Source organism: Myotis myotis, unplaced genomic scaffold (assembly GCF_014108235.1).
Source record: "Myotis myotis isolate mMyoMyo1 unplaced genomic scaffold, mMyoMyo1.p scaffold_m19_p_2, whole genome shotgun sequence".
Lineage (NCBI taxonomy): Eukaryota > Metazoa > Chordata > Mammalia > Chiroptera > Vespertilionidae > Myotis > Myotis myotis.
This window is the reverse complement of record NW_023416324.1, coordinates 7,573,061-7,588,963: the sequence shown is the minus strand read 5'-3', so window position 1 is coordinate 7,588,963 and position 15,903 is coordinate 7,573,061. Positions and strand designations below refer to the sequence as shown.

Genomic DNA, 15,903 nt, shown 5'->3' with positions numbered 1-15,903 from the left:
GGTCCTCCATGGAGCTGGTACTGCCCCCCACCCCCCAGGGGGCATTTGGCAATGTCTGGAGACATTTTTTATTGTCATGGCTCAGGAGGGGTACTATGGACATCCAGTGGGTAGAGACTAGTCCAGCCGTGGGCAAACTACGGCCCGCGGGCCGGATCCGGCCCATTTGAAATGAATAAAACTAAAAAAAAAAAAAGACCGTACCCTTTTATGTAATGATGTTTACTTTGAATTTATATTAGTTCACACAAACACTCCATCCATGCTTTTGTTCCGGCCCTCCGGTCCAGTTTAAGAGCCCATTGCGGCCCTCGAGTCAAAAAGTTTGCCCACCCCTGGTCTAGTCAGTGATGGCGAACCTATGACACGCATGTCAGAGGTGACACGCGAACTCATTTTTTTTGGTTGATTTTTCTTTGTTAAATGGCATTTAAATATATAAAGTAAATATCAAAAATATAAGCCTTTGTTTTACTATGGTTGCAAATATCAAAAAATCTCTATATGTGACACGGCACCAGAGTTAAGTTAGGGTTTTTCAAAAGGCTGACACGCCGAGCTCAAAAGGTTCGCCATCACTGGGCTAGAAGCTGCTAAACATCCTACCACACACAGGCATGATCTCCTTGCCAATGTCGATGGTGCCAAGGTTGAGGAACGCTCTTCTAGGCCGTGGCTTGCTGTGTGGCCTCAGATGAGTCACGTACACCTCCGGGCCTGGGGCCGGCCCATCTGTGACCCAGGCAGAGAAAGATGTGCCTCTGTTGTGCAACATTGTGGAGAGGATTTGAAAAGCACGGGGACATGCCTACAGAGGGGGCGCACCAGAGAGATCCCCCGACGCCCCGCGAGTGTTTGGACTCTCGTTTGTAGTCTGCAGCAGTCTCTGCAACAGCAAACTATTTCTGAAGTCTCCTCTTCTATCTTGAAAGTTAGTGTGAATTTGGCACTCGGCTTTGTGAAGCTGTGTTTGTTTTAATATAAAAACACAGTTTGTCCTGTGTGAGGCCACTGAGCAAATACCAGTTGGCACATGCCATGAGCTTGCTGTGTGACCTTGGGCCAGTCAGACAGGCTCTCTGGGCTGGGACTGCCCATCTATAAAGCAGAGAGAAGAACGTGTGCCCACCATGCTGCTTGGAGGAGTTGAAAGTGACAGAAAACTTCATCAAACAGGCGTAAGCCATCGGGCCATTGATGGGGCCACAAACTGGAAAAGCACGGAGCAGGGCTGGCTTGAGGCCCAGCCGGGTCCAGGGCTCTGAGGGTGTCCCCAGGGCTCTGAGGGTGTCCCCAGGGCTCCGCCGCTCTGAGGGTCCCTTCTCGGCTCCACGGAGTGGCCTGGAGCAGCAGGTTCTCCCATCCATGGGGACAGGATGGCTATAGGATCTTTGACTCAGGGTTTCCCAACTGCAGCCCTACTGCCATTTGGGGTGATGATCCGTTGTTATGAGGGCTCTCCTCTGCATTGTAGGAGGCTTGGCAGCATCCCTGGCTCCCACCCTCCTCTCCAGCCCCAACTCATGACAACCAGAAATGTCTCCATACAGTGCCAAATTGTTCCCCAGGGAAGCAACATCACCCCTTCTTCCCTTTCTCTCCCTCTTGCTGTTGTACCCTCACACCTCCTCATCCTGCAGCAGGGACTGAGAGCCTTCTTCTAGGGTTCAGAAGTCCCACAACTCTCTCTGATTGGACCTGCCTTAGTCACATGCCCATCCCTGAGCCAACTGTTGTGGTGGTGGTGGGGATGTGACACAATGATTGGCCAGGCCTCATATGTCCCACCCCCAAATCTAGACATGAGGCTCCACCCAGACCACGTGTAGGAGGAGTGGGGAAAGGGGGGCACAGACACAAAAATCCAGGGTTCTAGAGAGGGAATGGGGGCCAGGGAGGGAGAGAAAACAGCCACGCAGCCCACTTCCCCCTCCGTGCTCGGTTCCCCATTTGTCTGTTGTTGGACAACGAGGGAGTTTGTCAAGTTCTGAACTGGGCTCGGTCCTGGAGGTCTCAGTGGGGGCAGGGAGACGTAGATGTGAACTTCTCATGGGGTTTATGACTCATTCGTGCAAAAACATTCTTCTGGGAAGCCATGCGGCTCAGTGGTTAGGGGCTGGGCTCACACCGGTGCTTGCGTGCGCTGACTCTGTGGTTTGGGTCCTTGCTGCTCAGAGTGGTGTGGACCTGCAGAACTCGCACAGCTGAGGAGCCGGTGAGAAGTGCAGGCTCTCCACCCCAGGCTGCCAGCTCCGCATCTGCAGGTTAGCGAGCTACCCAGGCGGTTCTTCTGCCTGTGGCGAGTTGGGAAGAACTGGGCTAGGGCAAGTTGCATCTATTTCCTCACTTTCTCTACCTATCAAATAGGAACAACAAGCACCCCACCTATCTCTTAGGTTTGTGGGTAAAATTAAACAACAGCGTATTCACTTAAAACAGTAGTAAATGTGCAATACAATGCTCACGCTTAAATCCTGAGATGGGGGGACTCAGATACGAATAGCACAGAACGCTTCAAACGTTTCCATCAAAGAATCCTAGTAGATCGGGGCTTGGCAGACTTTTCCTGTAAAGGCCCAGAGAGTAAATATTTTAGCTTGTGGGCCATATGGTCTCCGTTGCGACTAGTCAACCTTGCAAAAGCAGCCATCTGGACATAGCCGGGTTCCAATAAAACTTTATTTACAAAACAGATTTGGTTCGCGGGCTCCGGATCTGAGGTCTAGCACGAAGCAGTCTCCACAGCAGCAAGATGTCTCCGAATTCTCAGTCTTCATCTGGAAAACCTTGTCTGAATTTTGTAGCTTACTTCCTAGCATCGCTGGCTCAATGTCAACTCTCTTTCTTCCCACCCAATCTTCACAGAACATCGATGCTTCGGGTAGATGCTCCCTGTTTATTCTCTGTCTTTACATGCCCCGCTCCCCCGGCCCACCACCACGAGAAGTTTTGCAGACACATGCCCCAACCTCAGAAGAGGGAGCATGGGGGAACTGGCCCCCAAGGCCTGCTGGGAATGAGGCTCTCTCTCCTAGGAACAAAGGGAGAGGGAAGATTTGCTAATAGGAGTCCAGGTGTGGGGCCAGTAGACGTAATTACTCCAATCACAAGCTGCTGTGACTTCATTGGGAAACGGAGAGGGAGGCAGGTGCCCATTGTACAGATGCGGAAACTGAGGTTCTGAGAGGTTAAGTGACTCAGTCACTGTCGCTGCCTGTCAGTGGCAGAGTTCAGCGCTCCAACCCCGTGAGTGCCCAGACTTGTCCAGCCAACCCCCAGGCCCTTTAGACATAGGAGGGATTCCAGCCACAATCAGCAGGGCCATGTAGCGGGTCCCCAGCTGCCCCCACAGGTGTGAGCAGTAACTCCTGCCATGGGATGCCACAGAGGGTTTGAGGTGGGTTGTTCCCCAGCATTATTCATTGTGCCCGCAGTAGCCGGTTCAGTGGGTGCGAGCCCTTTGTGAACATCTGTGAGCAATGATTCTCCTCTCAGGTTTCTGTCTGTCTGGGCTCGTTGCCAGCTTTGCTCAGGCTTGTCAGCACACCCACAGCCTACCCCCCCTCCCCTCCGACAGGGCCAGGGGAGGGCTTCAGGGTAAGGGGCGCCTTAAGATTTGGGGATTAATGGCAGAGTAATATGGTTGCTCGCCACACAGGCTCTGGAGTCAGACTACCTGGGTTCAAGACCTGGCGCCCATCACTAGCGGTGTGATCTTGGGCAAGTTTCTAAACCTCTCTGAGCCTCAGTTTCCTCCTCTGTAAAGGGGATAATAATCAGGGCTGCCATGATTATTAGATGAGACAGTGTATGGGATGGTGCCTGGCACACAGATTCCCTGGGGCTGACTACGCGCCAGCCACGGCGACTGCATCAGCCATACACACGATGGCATTCTAGGGGGCTGCTGGCAGGGTCAGTGCCTCAGTGCCCCTTCCCCGCCTTTCCAACCACCGGTTTGTGACTTCTTGGGCAAAGTGCACAAATCCTTGCCGTCACCGCAGCCAGATCCCAGGGAGTCCTTCCTGACCTGCCCTTCCTCCCCGCCTGACCCCCACCGCGGACTCTAGATTTCGTCAGAAGACAGGAGAGACGGTGTATTTATTTCCCGTTGCTGCTTCAACAACTTACCGTGACTGCAGTGGCTCAAAACGCAGACCTGTGTCCTCTCACAGTTCTGGAGGCCAGAGGGCCACAACCAGTGTCACTGGGCGACACCAGGCTGGGTCCTTCCGGAGGCCTAGCGGGGAACCCCTGTCCCTGCCTTTCCCAGCTTCTAGCTACAGGCCGCCTGCCTTGCTCGGCTTGTGACCCCTCCCACGTCCACGAAGCCATTAGGGAAACATCTTCGCATCTCCCGGACCCGGACCTGAACCCCTGCTTCCGTTCTTAGCTCTCCTGACTCTAACCCGCCTGCCTCCCTCTTATAAGGGCCCTTGTGATTGCATCGGGCCCACCTGGGTAGTTGAGGCCACTCCCCGTCCCATGATCCTTAAATCAGTCACACCTGCGAATCCCTTTCGCCATCTCAGGTAACCCTCACTGGTTCTGGGACTGGGATGTGGACATCTCTGGAGGCTGTTGGTCTGTCCACTCACATAGACGCTGACTCTTGGCCACAACAGTGGGTTCTGTCCCTGAATCTCAGATTTGTGTTCTCATTGAGCAAACAGAACCGTGGCTTATGTTTCAACAGTTATTAGCTAATACGAGTAGGTGCCCTAATCCAACCATTCCCAAAAGTTATATAGATTTGGGACTGGGGGCTGTTGTTTAACACTGCACAGGTGCCTCTTAAATAAGTCAGGAGTTATTGCTGAATTCCTGAGCCCCCTCTCTCCTTTCTATCATCACCTTGGTCAGGGCCACAGTGATGTTAGCCTAATTGCAGCTGGCCTTCCTGTCTCCAAGTCACTCTCCATCCAGCTGTCAGATGAAGACTCCAGTGTGTGCATTGGACCACAGCGGTCATCTCTCTATCTAAAACTCTCTATGGCTCCCTATTACTCTGCAAATACAGTCCCAACACCCCCTCCATGGCTCTCTCTTTGCTCATGCTCCCGTCACATCCCCTGCCCCTGCTAGGGCGACCAACCACCCCAGTGTGCCTGGGACGGCCCTGGTTTTAGCGCGGAAAGCCTCACGTCCTAGGAAAGGACCCTGCACCGGGACTGTCGGTCACCCCTCCTGCCCTGTGCCTCGGGCTCTGGCAGCACCAGCTGCTTGGTGATGTCTTTCTTGTTGAGTGAGCCGTCTTTCCTGAGAATGGCCTGGCATAGTGAGGCAGGAGAGGTCCGCCACGTCCCACCTCCTGGCGCCAAAATCCGTGGGAAAGCGGGACATCTCACGGACCAGCCACAGGCGGTACAGCGAGGGCTCGCCCAGTAGGAGCTGGGAGTTCAGAGGTGGGGGGCGGGCACCTCCCTTTCTGGATCAGCACATTCTCAGAAGTGCTGTGGTCAGGGGTCAGGGTCCCCACTTGGTCTTTCCCTCACTGGACACTGGGTCCCTCTCTTTCTTGGCCACACTTGCCCCCCAATGGGCCTCAAGAGGGCCCTCCCTTCCCGGGGCCCCTGTGGCAGGTGCATTACTGGCTCTCTGTTCCTGTGACCTGGCCCAGCTCCTTCTTCTCTCGGGCCTCAGTTTCCCGGCCTGTCTAATACAGTGCAAGTTTTCCAGCGCTGACTGCTGTGACCATGTGTGGCAACCATTGCTTTCTTCAAACCTGTACCCCTGAGGGCTGGGCTGTGCCCTCCTCCTCTGTCTGCACCCTCCCCATGCCAGCCGCTGAGACCCCATCCTCCACCTACAGCTGACCCACCAGGCTCCTCTGGAGGGTGGGGGACAGGATCAGGAAGATGGCGATTTGATCAGGGCCACAGCTGTGAGAAGTTGGGGGCAAGTGTCTGGTGTGTCCCTAACTCATATCCCCTCAGGCACCAGGTGGCTTCCTGGGGTCCCCTCCACTAGCACCTCCAGGACCAGGACCAAACTCCAAGGCCTGACCAGCCTGGCTGGGGGGGGGCAGGGGGGCTCTCTTTGCATTCCCAGTGCGGAAAGGGGCCACCCCTACAGGGCCCGGGAACTGCTGCGAGGCGGAGACGCAAATCAAGAGTGCAGGCGCTGGCTCAAGGGCAAACGAGGTTTATTGTGGTTGCGGGGATTTGTGAGGATTTGCGGCTGTGGCTCTGGAGGATGACTCACTGCTGCATTTTCTGCAGAGCAGAGAACAGGGTGAGTGTGTGTGCGCCTGCGCCCACATCCGTGTCCCCTGCTGCGGGGGAGTAAGGAGCCCCAAGACTTCACAAGCCAGCCTCGCCTCTGCCCAAGGGCTCTGTACCCCTCCCCCCAGGACTTCAGGCTGCAGTGCAAATGGGCCTCAGAACACATCTGCCCCCCACCCGCCACGTGAAAGCTGCAGGCTGAGGGACCCTCTGCTCCCCTGTCCTCAAGGTCTATATGGCCAGCCATGCTGCCCCTCTCCTCTGCTGAGCCCCACTCTCCTGGGGCCACGTTTCTCTTGCGGGGCTGGGGTGGTGCCTGGGATCAGGACCTGAGTATTTGCTGAAGCAAGGACGAATGGCAATGACCGTGTCCTTCACCGCACCTGACTCGAGGCTGTGCACAGCACGCACTCAGTACCTCTTGACTGACTGAGTGAGTGCATGAGTGGGTGCATATGGGAACAAGCACGCGAATGAATGAATGATGGAATCAGCCAAGGAATGAGTGAATGAATGACTGAGTTGGTAAGGAATGGGGGCGTGAGGGCGAGTGCGGGCGAGGGGCTGGCGCCTGCAGGAAGGAGGCTGGGAGGCAGGCACGCACCTGGTTGATCCAGTCGATGTAGGCGGACACGCGGGTGTAGACGGCGGGCTTCTTGTGGGTGTTGCAGCCCAGGCCGGAGCCGAAGCTCACGATGCCCCGCACCTCCCAGGCGCCGCTCTCAGCCTGGCAGTTCAGTGGGCCGCCGGAGTCGCCCTGCACCAGACAGGCGGCATCAGCCTCAGGCCTCCCCCAGGCAGGCTTGGGAAGCCAGGGCGAGACGGGGTGGGGGGTGTGGGCTCCTCACAGCCTTGGTACCCCCTCTTTTGGCCTCAGCATGTCCATGGTGAGGGGGCAGAGAAGAGGTGGCTTGGGGCTATCTTGGCCTCATTCTAGGAGGCCCTGGGGTGTCAAATGAACTCTTGATGTGCTGTGTGATCTTGGGATGATGGTAACCCTCTCTGTGCCTCAGTTTCCCTCGCTGTTCAGGTCACCATGTCCAGAGAGATGCCCAGAGGGATGAGGATGCTGGGAGCTATGTTGGAGAGCTGGGAACATGAGGCAGGTGGGAGTGGGGAGAGGGGTCGTGTGTTTGAAAACAGGACAGTCCCTGATTGTCCTAGGTGCTGCCTGGGTCTGTGTCAGGACCCCCCTGTCTCCCTGGACGATGGAGCTGATGGCATGACAGAACATGTATAGAGACTTCCATGAAGTTCCCTCTCCACTTGTTAGACTCAGTTGGTTGTCACGGCAACCCCGTGAAGCGCTTACTCTATGTCCATATTCTCACTTGGCCACCTGGCTAGGGACAGGGTGCGGGGCCCGGACACTCACGTTGCAGGCTGAGGTGACGCCGTCACCGCCGGCGCACACCATCGTGTCCTTCACCATGGCGCCCCACCAGTCGCTCTGGGTGCAGGTGGCGTGATCCACCACGGGCTGCAGACCCTGCTGCAGCTCCTCGGCGATGGGGCCATTGGCTGCAGAGAGAACAGCGGTGAGCGGGCACCCGTCCAGGCAGCCCAGGCCTTCAGGGTGAGTGCGGCTGGGACAGGTCCCCAGGGAGTGTGTGGGAACCACACATAGGCCCTCAGTGGAGAGGAGAGGCTCTGAGCCAATGGTCTCGGACTGTGTGGTTGGAGGCCCCTCTGAGGAGGGGGAAGGGAGAGCGGCTGGAGGCAGGACCAATCACAGAAAGTCCTTGGAGGTGATTCTGGGGGTTCACTGTCCCTTGTTTCCTTGTAAGATTCTGCCGTAACGTCGCACAATAAACGGTCTTTCTCACCCCAAGATTTTCCAAGTATTAATCTGCATTTTTCTCTAAGTCTTCCATAGTTTCATCTCTTTTTTTTTTTTTTTTTTAATATATTTTATTGATTTTTTACAGAGAGGAAGGGAGAGAGATAGAGAGTTAGAAACATCGATGAGAGAGAAACATCGATCAGCTGCCTCCTGCACATCTCCCACTGGGGATATGCTCGCAACCCAGGTATACGCCCTTGACCGGAATCGAACCTGGGACCCTTCAGTCCGCAGGCCGGCGCTCTATCCACTGAGCCAAACCGGTTTCGGCCATAGTTTCATCTCTTTGCATGTATCCTTTTAATTTGGCTGGAACTTATAGGGCATATGGTACCATAAGATCTAACCCTCCCACCCCCCAAAAGGTTGTTGAGCTCATTGAATAGTCAGTCACTTATATGGCACTTAGTACGTGCCAAGCCTTGTACAAGCACTTGACCAATTCTAATCCATTCAATCCTTGTGGGGCCCCTTCTTACATGATAGTTAGAGTGTCTGCTACATGGTAGGTGCTTAATGAATAGTAGCTGTTGTGATTACAATGTTAAGAGGAGAAGTGATGGGCCAAGTGGGTGATGTGCTTGTTGGGAGAGCCACTTCCTCCAGGAAGGCTCCTGTGATTTGCCAGGGGCGGTACTCACTCCAGAGGCGGCCCCAGCCGGTGACGTAGCAGGGATAGTCCCGAGACAGCATGGCACCCTCCGCTGGCAGGCACGCAACCTGGATGGTGTCACTCAGCTCCACGGGTTCCGCCAGCTTGATGAGGGCGATGTCATTGCTGGAATTCAGAGTGGAGGACTGACTGAGCAGGAGGTCTTGGCTCCCCCGCCCAGGCTAAGAGGCCCAGCTGTGAGCTGAGAGTCAGGCCCAGGGTGCCTGGGGTCCTCCCGGAACATCCTGACTGTCAGCTTCTAATGGGCTGACAGAGATGTTGGAGGACAGATGATCTGCCTTCTAACATCGCCATCGCCCGCCCCTTTAGATGTAGATGACGCCTTTGGGACCAGCAGGTTAAGTACCCACCAGCAATTAAGCAAAGGGAAGTAGGGAATTACAATGATAGAAGAGGGACCCTTGTGGATGCAATTTTTTAAATGTGTTCATGTCACCGGGATGAGAGGTGGCAACCTTAGCAGACCTGGTTTGATGCCTAGTTCTGACAGGTACGGGCTGTGTGACCTGGGACTTATTTCTTAACCTCTCTGAGCTCCTTGTGCAGGGCTGTTGTGAGGATTAAATAAGAGATGGCACATAGGTGCTTATGGCAAGGCGTAGGCACTCAGTTAAGGCGAGTGCTAGCTCAGCCCTGGCCGAGGGGCTTCAGGCAAGACCTATGGGGGGGCGTGGGGTGATTCCCTGCGTACTTCTGGGGCACCCTGGCCCGTGACGGAGATGGGAAGGGTGTCTGTCTCCACTTAGTGTTTTGCCATTTTGCGTAAAGGAGTCATCTGCTGGCCGCGCAGGGTAAGGGTGGGGCCCAGGGACAGGGTGGGGGCAGGCTCTGCGGCTCCGTCTTGGGATCCCCTCCTCCTCTGCGCTGCCCCCCGGGGGCGTGAGAAGTCAGGGGGGCACTCACCGCACCAGGAAGGAGTTCCACTTCTCGTGGACAAAGATGGTGTCCACATCCACGAACAGGGAGCCGGGCTCGTCGTCCACCGCCAGGTTGTTCTTCCCCAGGCCCACACGGTAGGTCTTGGATTTGCTAAACAGAGGAAGGGGGCTGGTCAGGGTGGCCTCCCGTCCCCGCTGGCTGGTGGGGTAGAGAGGGAACTCCCTCCAGCCAGTTTGGCTCAGTGGATAGAGCGCCGGCCTTCGAACTGAAGGGTGCTGGGTTTGATCAAAAGGGCACGCGCCTCGGTTGCAGGCTTGACCCCCAGCCCTGGTCGGGCTTGTGTGGGAGGCAACCAATAAAGGTGTCTCTCTCACATCGACGTTTCTCTCTGTCTCTCCCCTCCCTTACACTCTCTAAAATCAGTGGGAAAATATACTCAGGTGGGGAGTAACAAAAAAATATAAATAAAAATAAAATAAAACTAAAACAAATACAAAAAAGGAGAGGGACCTCGGAGCTTCGTTGACTCGGCTCTGTGGCCACATGGCAATCATTTGGGGGAAGGGAGTGTCCATCCCCGTTGACCCTTCCCAGGGGGCAGAGAAGGGCCCTGGCCAAGTCCACTCTGGCTCCTAGGTGCGTAGCCCTGGGCCTCAGTTTTCTCATCTGTAAAGTGGAGATAACAGTGGAACTCCCTTGCAGGACTGCTGTGAGAATCGGTTGCTTCATGTCTGCATCATCTCACCTGCATTTCTCTCTAACTCTCCTCCTTCCCAACCCTCCCTCCCCCCCGCTACTCCCCGCTACTTCATGTCTGCATCATCTCACCTGCGTTTCTCTCTAACTCTCCTCCTTCCCAACCCTCCCTCCCCACCCCCCGCTACTGCTTCTGCAACCCCAGCTTCCTCATCATTCCTCAAACATACTAAGTTTGCACTGGCTGTTCCCTCCACCTGCAGCACCCTTGCCTCCCCTGCCTCCTCCTTTTCCTACTCCTCCTCCTCCCAGACCATGAGTCCTCGCCTCACTTCCTTCAGGTCTTTGCCTGCATGTCCCCTTTGCAGAAAGAGCTTCCTGGCCGCCTCCTTTAAAATAGAACCCCTTATACTTTTATTCTCTTCCAGCCTTTTCTCTTCACTGACATTTGATATATTACATATTTGATTGTTTAATGGTCTGTTGCTCTGTCTTCTGCTAGACTATAAGCTCGTTGGGAGCACAGACTTCGTCCTGACTGCTGTGTGCCCTGGCACATAGTAGGTGCGCAATAAACACTGCTGGATGGAGAGATGAAAAGGCGGTTACTGGAGACAAGCAGCTTATTTAGCGCAGTGCCTGAGTGAGTAATAGGTGCTCAATAAAAGCAGCTCCTCAGGCCCCACCCCCGCTCTGGGCGTCATCCCTGCCCACCTGATGCAGTGGGCAGCCGTGAGGACGAAGTTGCTGGCAATCAAGGTGCCACCGCACGTGTGCCTCCATGTGTTGTCCTTCAGGTACTGGAGGGAGATCTGGAGGAGGGGCCACGTGTCAGTTCACAGGGACCCCCATCCCATGCCCCTCTCCTCCCACCTCCCACCTCTCACCTCCCACCCCTGCAACAGTGCTTACCTGCCAGGGCCAGCTGTGGGGCACGGCATTCTCTCCTCCCACCACCCGGGTTGCTAGGTTGGGCTGGAAGGTGGGGACCCCGCAGCTGGAGGCTGGGGGAGACAGGAGAGGAAGGACACAGGTGAGGGGGCTGGCATCCCCGCTGGGGAAGGGGCAGGTGGAACTCTGGGGCTGGGCAGACACAGATTCAGATTTTACTGGATGACTCTGGAGGAGCCATCTAGTTCTCGGGGCCTCAGCTTCCCTTTCTGTGAAATGGGAAGAATAGCACCACCTGGTGTGCTTGTCCTGGGAACAAATTAGACAATGCCTGCAAAGGGTTCAGTGAAAGGCCCGTACAGAGGGACTAAAAGGTGGCTGGCATGCGTGCAAGTGCCCGGGACCACCAGGGTCCTTCATCCTTACCCTGCTGTTGGTTTTTAGGCCACAGGGTAAAGGGTGTGTGTGTGTGTGTGTGTGTGTGTGTGTGTGTGTGTGAGCATTGAGTCCATACAGGCCCAGACTGTCATAGCTGGGAGCTGTGTGGAGTGGTCAAGAGCATGTGCTCCACAGGGAGACAGACCCAGACTCAAATTCTGCTCTGTCACTGAGCAGCCACGTGATCTTGGGCGAGATATGGAGCCTCACTGAGCCTCAGTCTCATCTGTAAAGTGGATGTACTAATGGACCCTGCCTCCCAGGGTCAAGTCAGCTCCTTCCTGCACGTGAAGGGCTTAGCGTCGGCCTGGCACACGGTAAACACACAGTAATGGGGAGCTGCTGTTATTATTACTGCCGTGGTTGTTAGCTGGAAGGACTCTTTTACAAATATTTTTTTAAGGATTTTTAAAAAATTGATTTTGAGAGAGAGAGAAACATTGATGTGAGAGCAGAGAGCAAAACATTGATCAGCTTTGTCCTGCATGACCCTCACCAGGGATTGAACCTGCAACCCTGGCATGTGCTCTGACCGGGAATAGAACCAGCAGCTTTTAGGTGCAGGGGAGCCACACCAGCCAGGGCAGGACTCTTCACCAAGTGCTGCCATTTGCCAAAAGAGCCAGTGAGATTTAAAGAGGTGAGTGGCTTGTCTAGGTCCTGCCGAGAGTGAGGGACATACAAGCCACGTTTGTGGATTCCTAATTGGGCAGAAGGCCACCAACACGGGGAAGGAAAGAATCCCCAAGGGAGAGATGGCCCCGCTGGCAAAGGCAAGCCCCGGTGTTCGCTGGAGAGACCAGGGTGAGCGCGGGCCTGGGGCTCTCCGCATCTCAGCTCTATCCTCGCCCTGGGAGGTCAGACCATCAGCTCTATTGTGCAGATATGGAAGCCAAGTTGCCAAGCGGGCAGTGGCTCATCTGACACACAGCAGCCAGCAGTACCTGAACTCTCATAGGACCCCAAAGCTCCTTTCCTGGACCCCCACCCCCCACCTGAGAGCAGAGGGCCCCCTGCTCCAGTCCTTGTTCCTGGGAGGCCGGCCCGAGCTCACAGCCCGTGAGCTGCAGCTGGTCCCGACCCACAGCTTACCGTAGGCTAGGAGCGCGGCGAGGACGGTGAAGCCCAGCATGTTTGCGTGCTCAGGAGCGAGTGGCCGGTCCAGGCGGGAAGGGCACATTTATAGGCAGCAGCGAGTGAGCCCACCCGTCCAGGCTGAGCCACCTCTTGGAAGGAAACCTGCTCCTACAAGGCCCTTTCCCTGACCTTGGCTGGTTACTGTTTAATTTGGGCAGCAGATAGGGCTGGCTCGAGGCATGATTTCCCCAAGTAACCGGAGAGAGCAAATCCTGAGGTGTGCAGGTTTGGGAGGCCCCCACCACTCTGCTGGGAGTGTGTTCTCTCTCCCTAACTCATTCTTGTAGCTGTTATTTACTGAGCACCTACTAGATGCCAGGCATCGTGCTCAGTGCTTTTCGCACGCACTGAATCCTCCCGACAGCACCACAGAGACACTCGTACCCGCTCAGTAAAGATGAGGCAGCTGAGACTTGAGGGCCTGGGGCCCTCCATGGCCACACAGCTGGGCAACAACAGAGCCGGTCCGGGCTTCGCACTGCTGATACCCCATCCCTCTGTCTTCATAGCTTCTCTCGTTTCTTTCTTCTCTTCCTGTTGTTTTCTCTTTTTCTTCCCCCACTCATTCAATTAGTATTGTCTGGGCTTGGGGCATCCCTGCTCCCCAGCACCTCCTCCCGGGCGGCGAACAGAGGCTGAGGTGTGGGCATCCCCTGGCCAAATTCCGACCTGGAGCCAGCTCGGTTGTCTCCCTGCAAGGCCCTCAGCCTCCCCATCTCTAAAATGGGCAATTAGAACCAGACACACTCTTAGGTTCCTATCAGTCCTAAGCGTCCATGACTGGAAGGTCAAGATTGAGTGGCAGATCTGAGTCTACGGCCCTTGGTGTGGGTCTCATTATGGTGTGTCCAGCGGTTCCATCCGGAGCCCCAGCAGTTTGGGGTTAGTCTGTCCCTTAGAGCATCTGGTTTAATCCATTTTTCCCAAGGCATGACCTCAGCCTGGACTTCTGCTCTTGTATGCCCAGACGGTGAGGCACTGATATACCATGCACATAGCGGCCACTGACTCATTCATTCATTCATCCCCCATTCGCAGAGCACCTCCTGTGTGGAGGCCCTGTGCTAGGGCTGGGACCTCAGGGATGCTAAGATCCAGTTCAGCATCGCTGGAGCCCCCTGCTGGGCAGGGTGGTAAGTGTTCCTTGGGGTGTCCCTGAACCAGAAGTTAGTTCTGGGTGGGAGCTTGATGGGGTGCGGGTTGGAAAGGACTCCTTCTCTACAGATTCCAAAATGCACTTGAGGACTTGAGAGTGGGAGGCTGCTGCCCCATGCCAGGCCCCATCCGCTGAGCCTTGTTTGCCAGGATGGAGCGGGGCCTCGGAGGATGTGGGACCTCAATGACCCGCAGCCACGCAGGGTCAGTCCACAATGGAAAAGTACCCAGCATGACTCGGTGGAGGCTGGGCTCCGGAGTGGGGACCTGAGGAGAAGCAGGCCAAGGTCAGGGAGGCAGCGGGGAGTCTGAAAAACAGCAGGTGCCATGGGTTGGGGCCCTTATCTCCTCGCTGCTGGGACAGGGCATGCCGGTGGCAGCTGTTACATCCCAGCTGAGGTCCCTAAGGGGCGGGCCTTGGGGCTGGCAGGGTTTCTCCTTAAAACAGGATGGCCCTAGCCGGTTGGGCTCAGTGGATAGAGTGTCGGTCTGTGGACTGAAGGGTCCTGGGTTCGATTCCAGTCAAGGGCATGTACCTTGGTTTCAGGGTCCTCCCCGGCCTGGGTCCTGGTCAGGGCTCATGCAGGAGGCAACCAATCGATGTGTTTCTCTCACATCGATATTTCTCTCTGTCTTTCCCTCTCTCTTCCACTCTCCCTAAGAATCAATGGAAAAGTATCCTCGGGTAAGGATTTAAAAAAACCAACAACTCCCCCTCCTGCCAAAATCAGGATGGAATACTGGGAGTTCTGAGACGGTTTGGTGGCTGAGGGGTTTGTGGCCAGGACTCAGGGGGTGGGGGAGGGGGAGAAGGCTTACTGAGAAATGGAACCGGGGGTTTTAAGGAGCTGTCTGCTTTCTCACTCTTTAAAAAAATATATATATTTTGATTTCAGAGAGGGAGGAGAGATAGAAACATCAATGATGAGAGAGAATCATCGATTGGCTACTTCCTACTAGGGATCGAGCTGGGAACCCAGGCATGTGCCCTTGATCGGAATCGAACCTGGGAACCTTCAGTCCCCAGGCTGATGCTCTATCCATTGAGCACAACCAGCTAGGGCTCCCTTCTCACCCTTGATCCCCAAATCACTTCGGAACTCTTCACTCCTCAGCCTGTGCCCTCTGCCCAGGCTGGGAGTCAGGGGGGTCCTGTGCAGAGGCCTCTCCCAACTGAGACCCATTGGGGGAGGGCCCTGGCATGGGACAGCCCAGGCTCAGGGCATCCTGGCTTTTGTAGTACCACCCATGTCCACCCAGGGGCAGTAATACCCAGCCTAAACCCAAAGTGCAGGGACCCTAGGTTGGGCCTGGGAGAGGGGGTGCTCTACCTGGAAACCACAGGGCTGGGAAGGCCTTGGGACCCTAGCCCATCCTTGCATCGCACAGATGAGGAGGCTGAGACCCAATGTGTTGGTGATCTGTCCAAAGTCATACAGGGAGTACCCTGGCTCTGTCCTCATCACCCCACTACCCCCGCCTGTGTGCGAGGTTGGGGAGGTTTGGGGTATCTGTGTGTGGAGGCGGGGAGGGGGAGGGGACTCGAGAGTACATCAACTTATAATCTTGATGGCTTTGATGCTACTTCCAGCCACAGTGATGTGCACCACGGCCCCATGGACAGGTATGCCCCCCCGAACTGGCTGGGGGCACGGGCTGGGGGCTCAGTTGCCCTGGCCTGCACCCTTCTTGCCTGTGTGCCTCTGGGACACCTTCTGGGTCTCCCTGTTCTTGTCTGGGAAAGAAATAGCATCCTGCCATGGGCTGGCTGTGAGGGTTACATGAGTTAATCTACATCAAGTGACAGCAGGTGGCCATCAAATGCCACCCCTCCCATTAGGTAGGGCCCCTTATCCCTGGCACCCAGGTGACCTCAGCCCGCTCCCCCTTCCCACCCGCTCCCTCCCCACCAACCGACAAGAACCACACGCACATAGGAATATAGAATTTTTATCTTATTTTAGTTA

At 55.6% G+C, this 15,903-nt stretch overlaps 1 protein-coding gene across 2 annotated transcripts; it reads right to left on the bottom strand.

Moving 5' to 3' along the window:
* Positions 1-496: 496 nt before the first annotated feature.
* On the bottom strand, positions 497-14,501 carry CTRC (chymotrypsin C). 2 transcript variants are annotated; one of them, XM_036351869.1, is made up of 8 exons: positions 12,737-14,501; positions 11,228-11,319; positions 11,030-11,127; positions 9,644-9,769; positions 8,709-8,845; positions 7,600-7,745; positions 6,829-6,981; positions 497-6,215 (listed from the first exon to the last, which is right to left on the bottom strand). In XM_036351869.1, exons 1-8 carry the CDS (start codon positions 12,822-12,824, stop codon positions 6,201-6,203), a joined length of 855 nt encoding a protein of 284 aa, XP_036207762.1. In that variant the 5' UTR covers positions 12,825-14,501; the 3' UTR covers positions 497-6,200. The 2 variants fall into 2 exon arrangements, with proteins under 2 accessions (XP_036207762.1, XP_036207761.1); XM_036351868.1 differs by having other exon boundaries at positions 6,129-6,981.
* Between the last annotated feature and the right edge of the window lie 1,402 nt (positions 14,502-15,903).

What these genes read in the sequence shown, in the direction of transcription:
- CTRC (XM_036351868.1), bottom strand. Translation starts at nt 12,824, where the DNA reads ATGTGCCCTTCCCGCCTGGACCGGCCACTCGCTCCTGAGCACGCAAAC. An exon ending in CCCACAGCTGGCCCTGGCAG is followed by an intron (nt 11,128 to 11,227) that starts GTAAGCACTGTT and finishes CCCCTCCTCCAG; the next exon opens with ATCTCCCTCCAGTACCTGAA. An exon ending in CGGCTGGGGCCGCCTCTGGA is followed by an intron (nt 7,746 to 8,708) that starts GTGAGTACCGCC and finishes TTCTCTCTGCAG; the next exon opens with CCAATGGCCCCATCGCCGAG.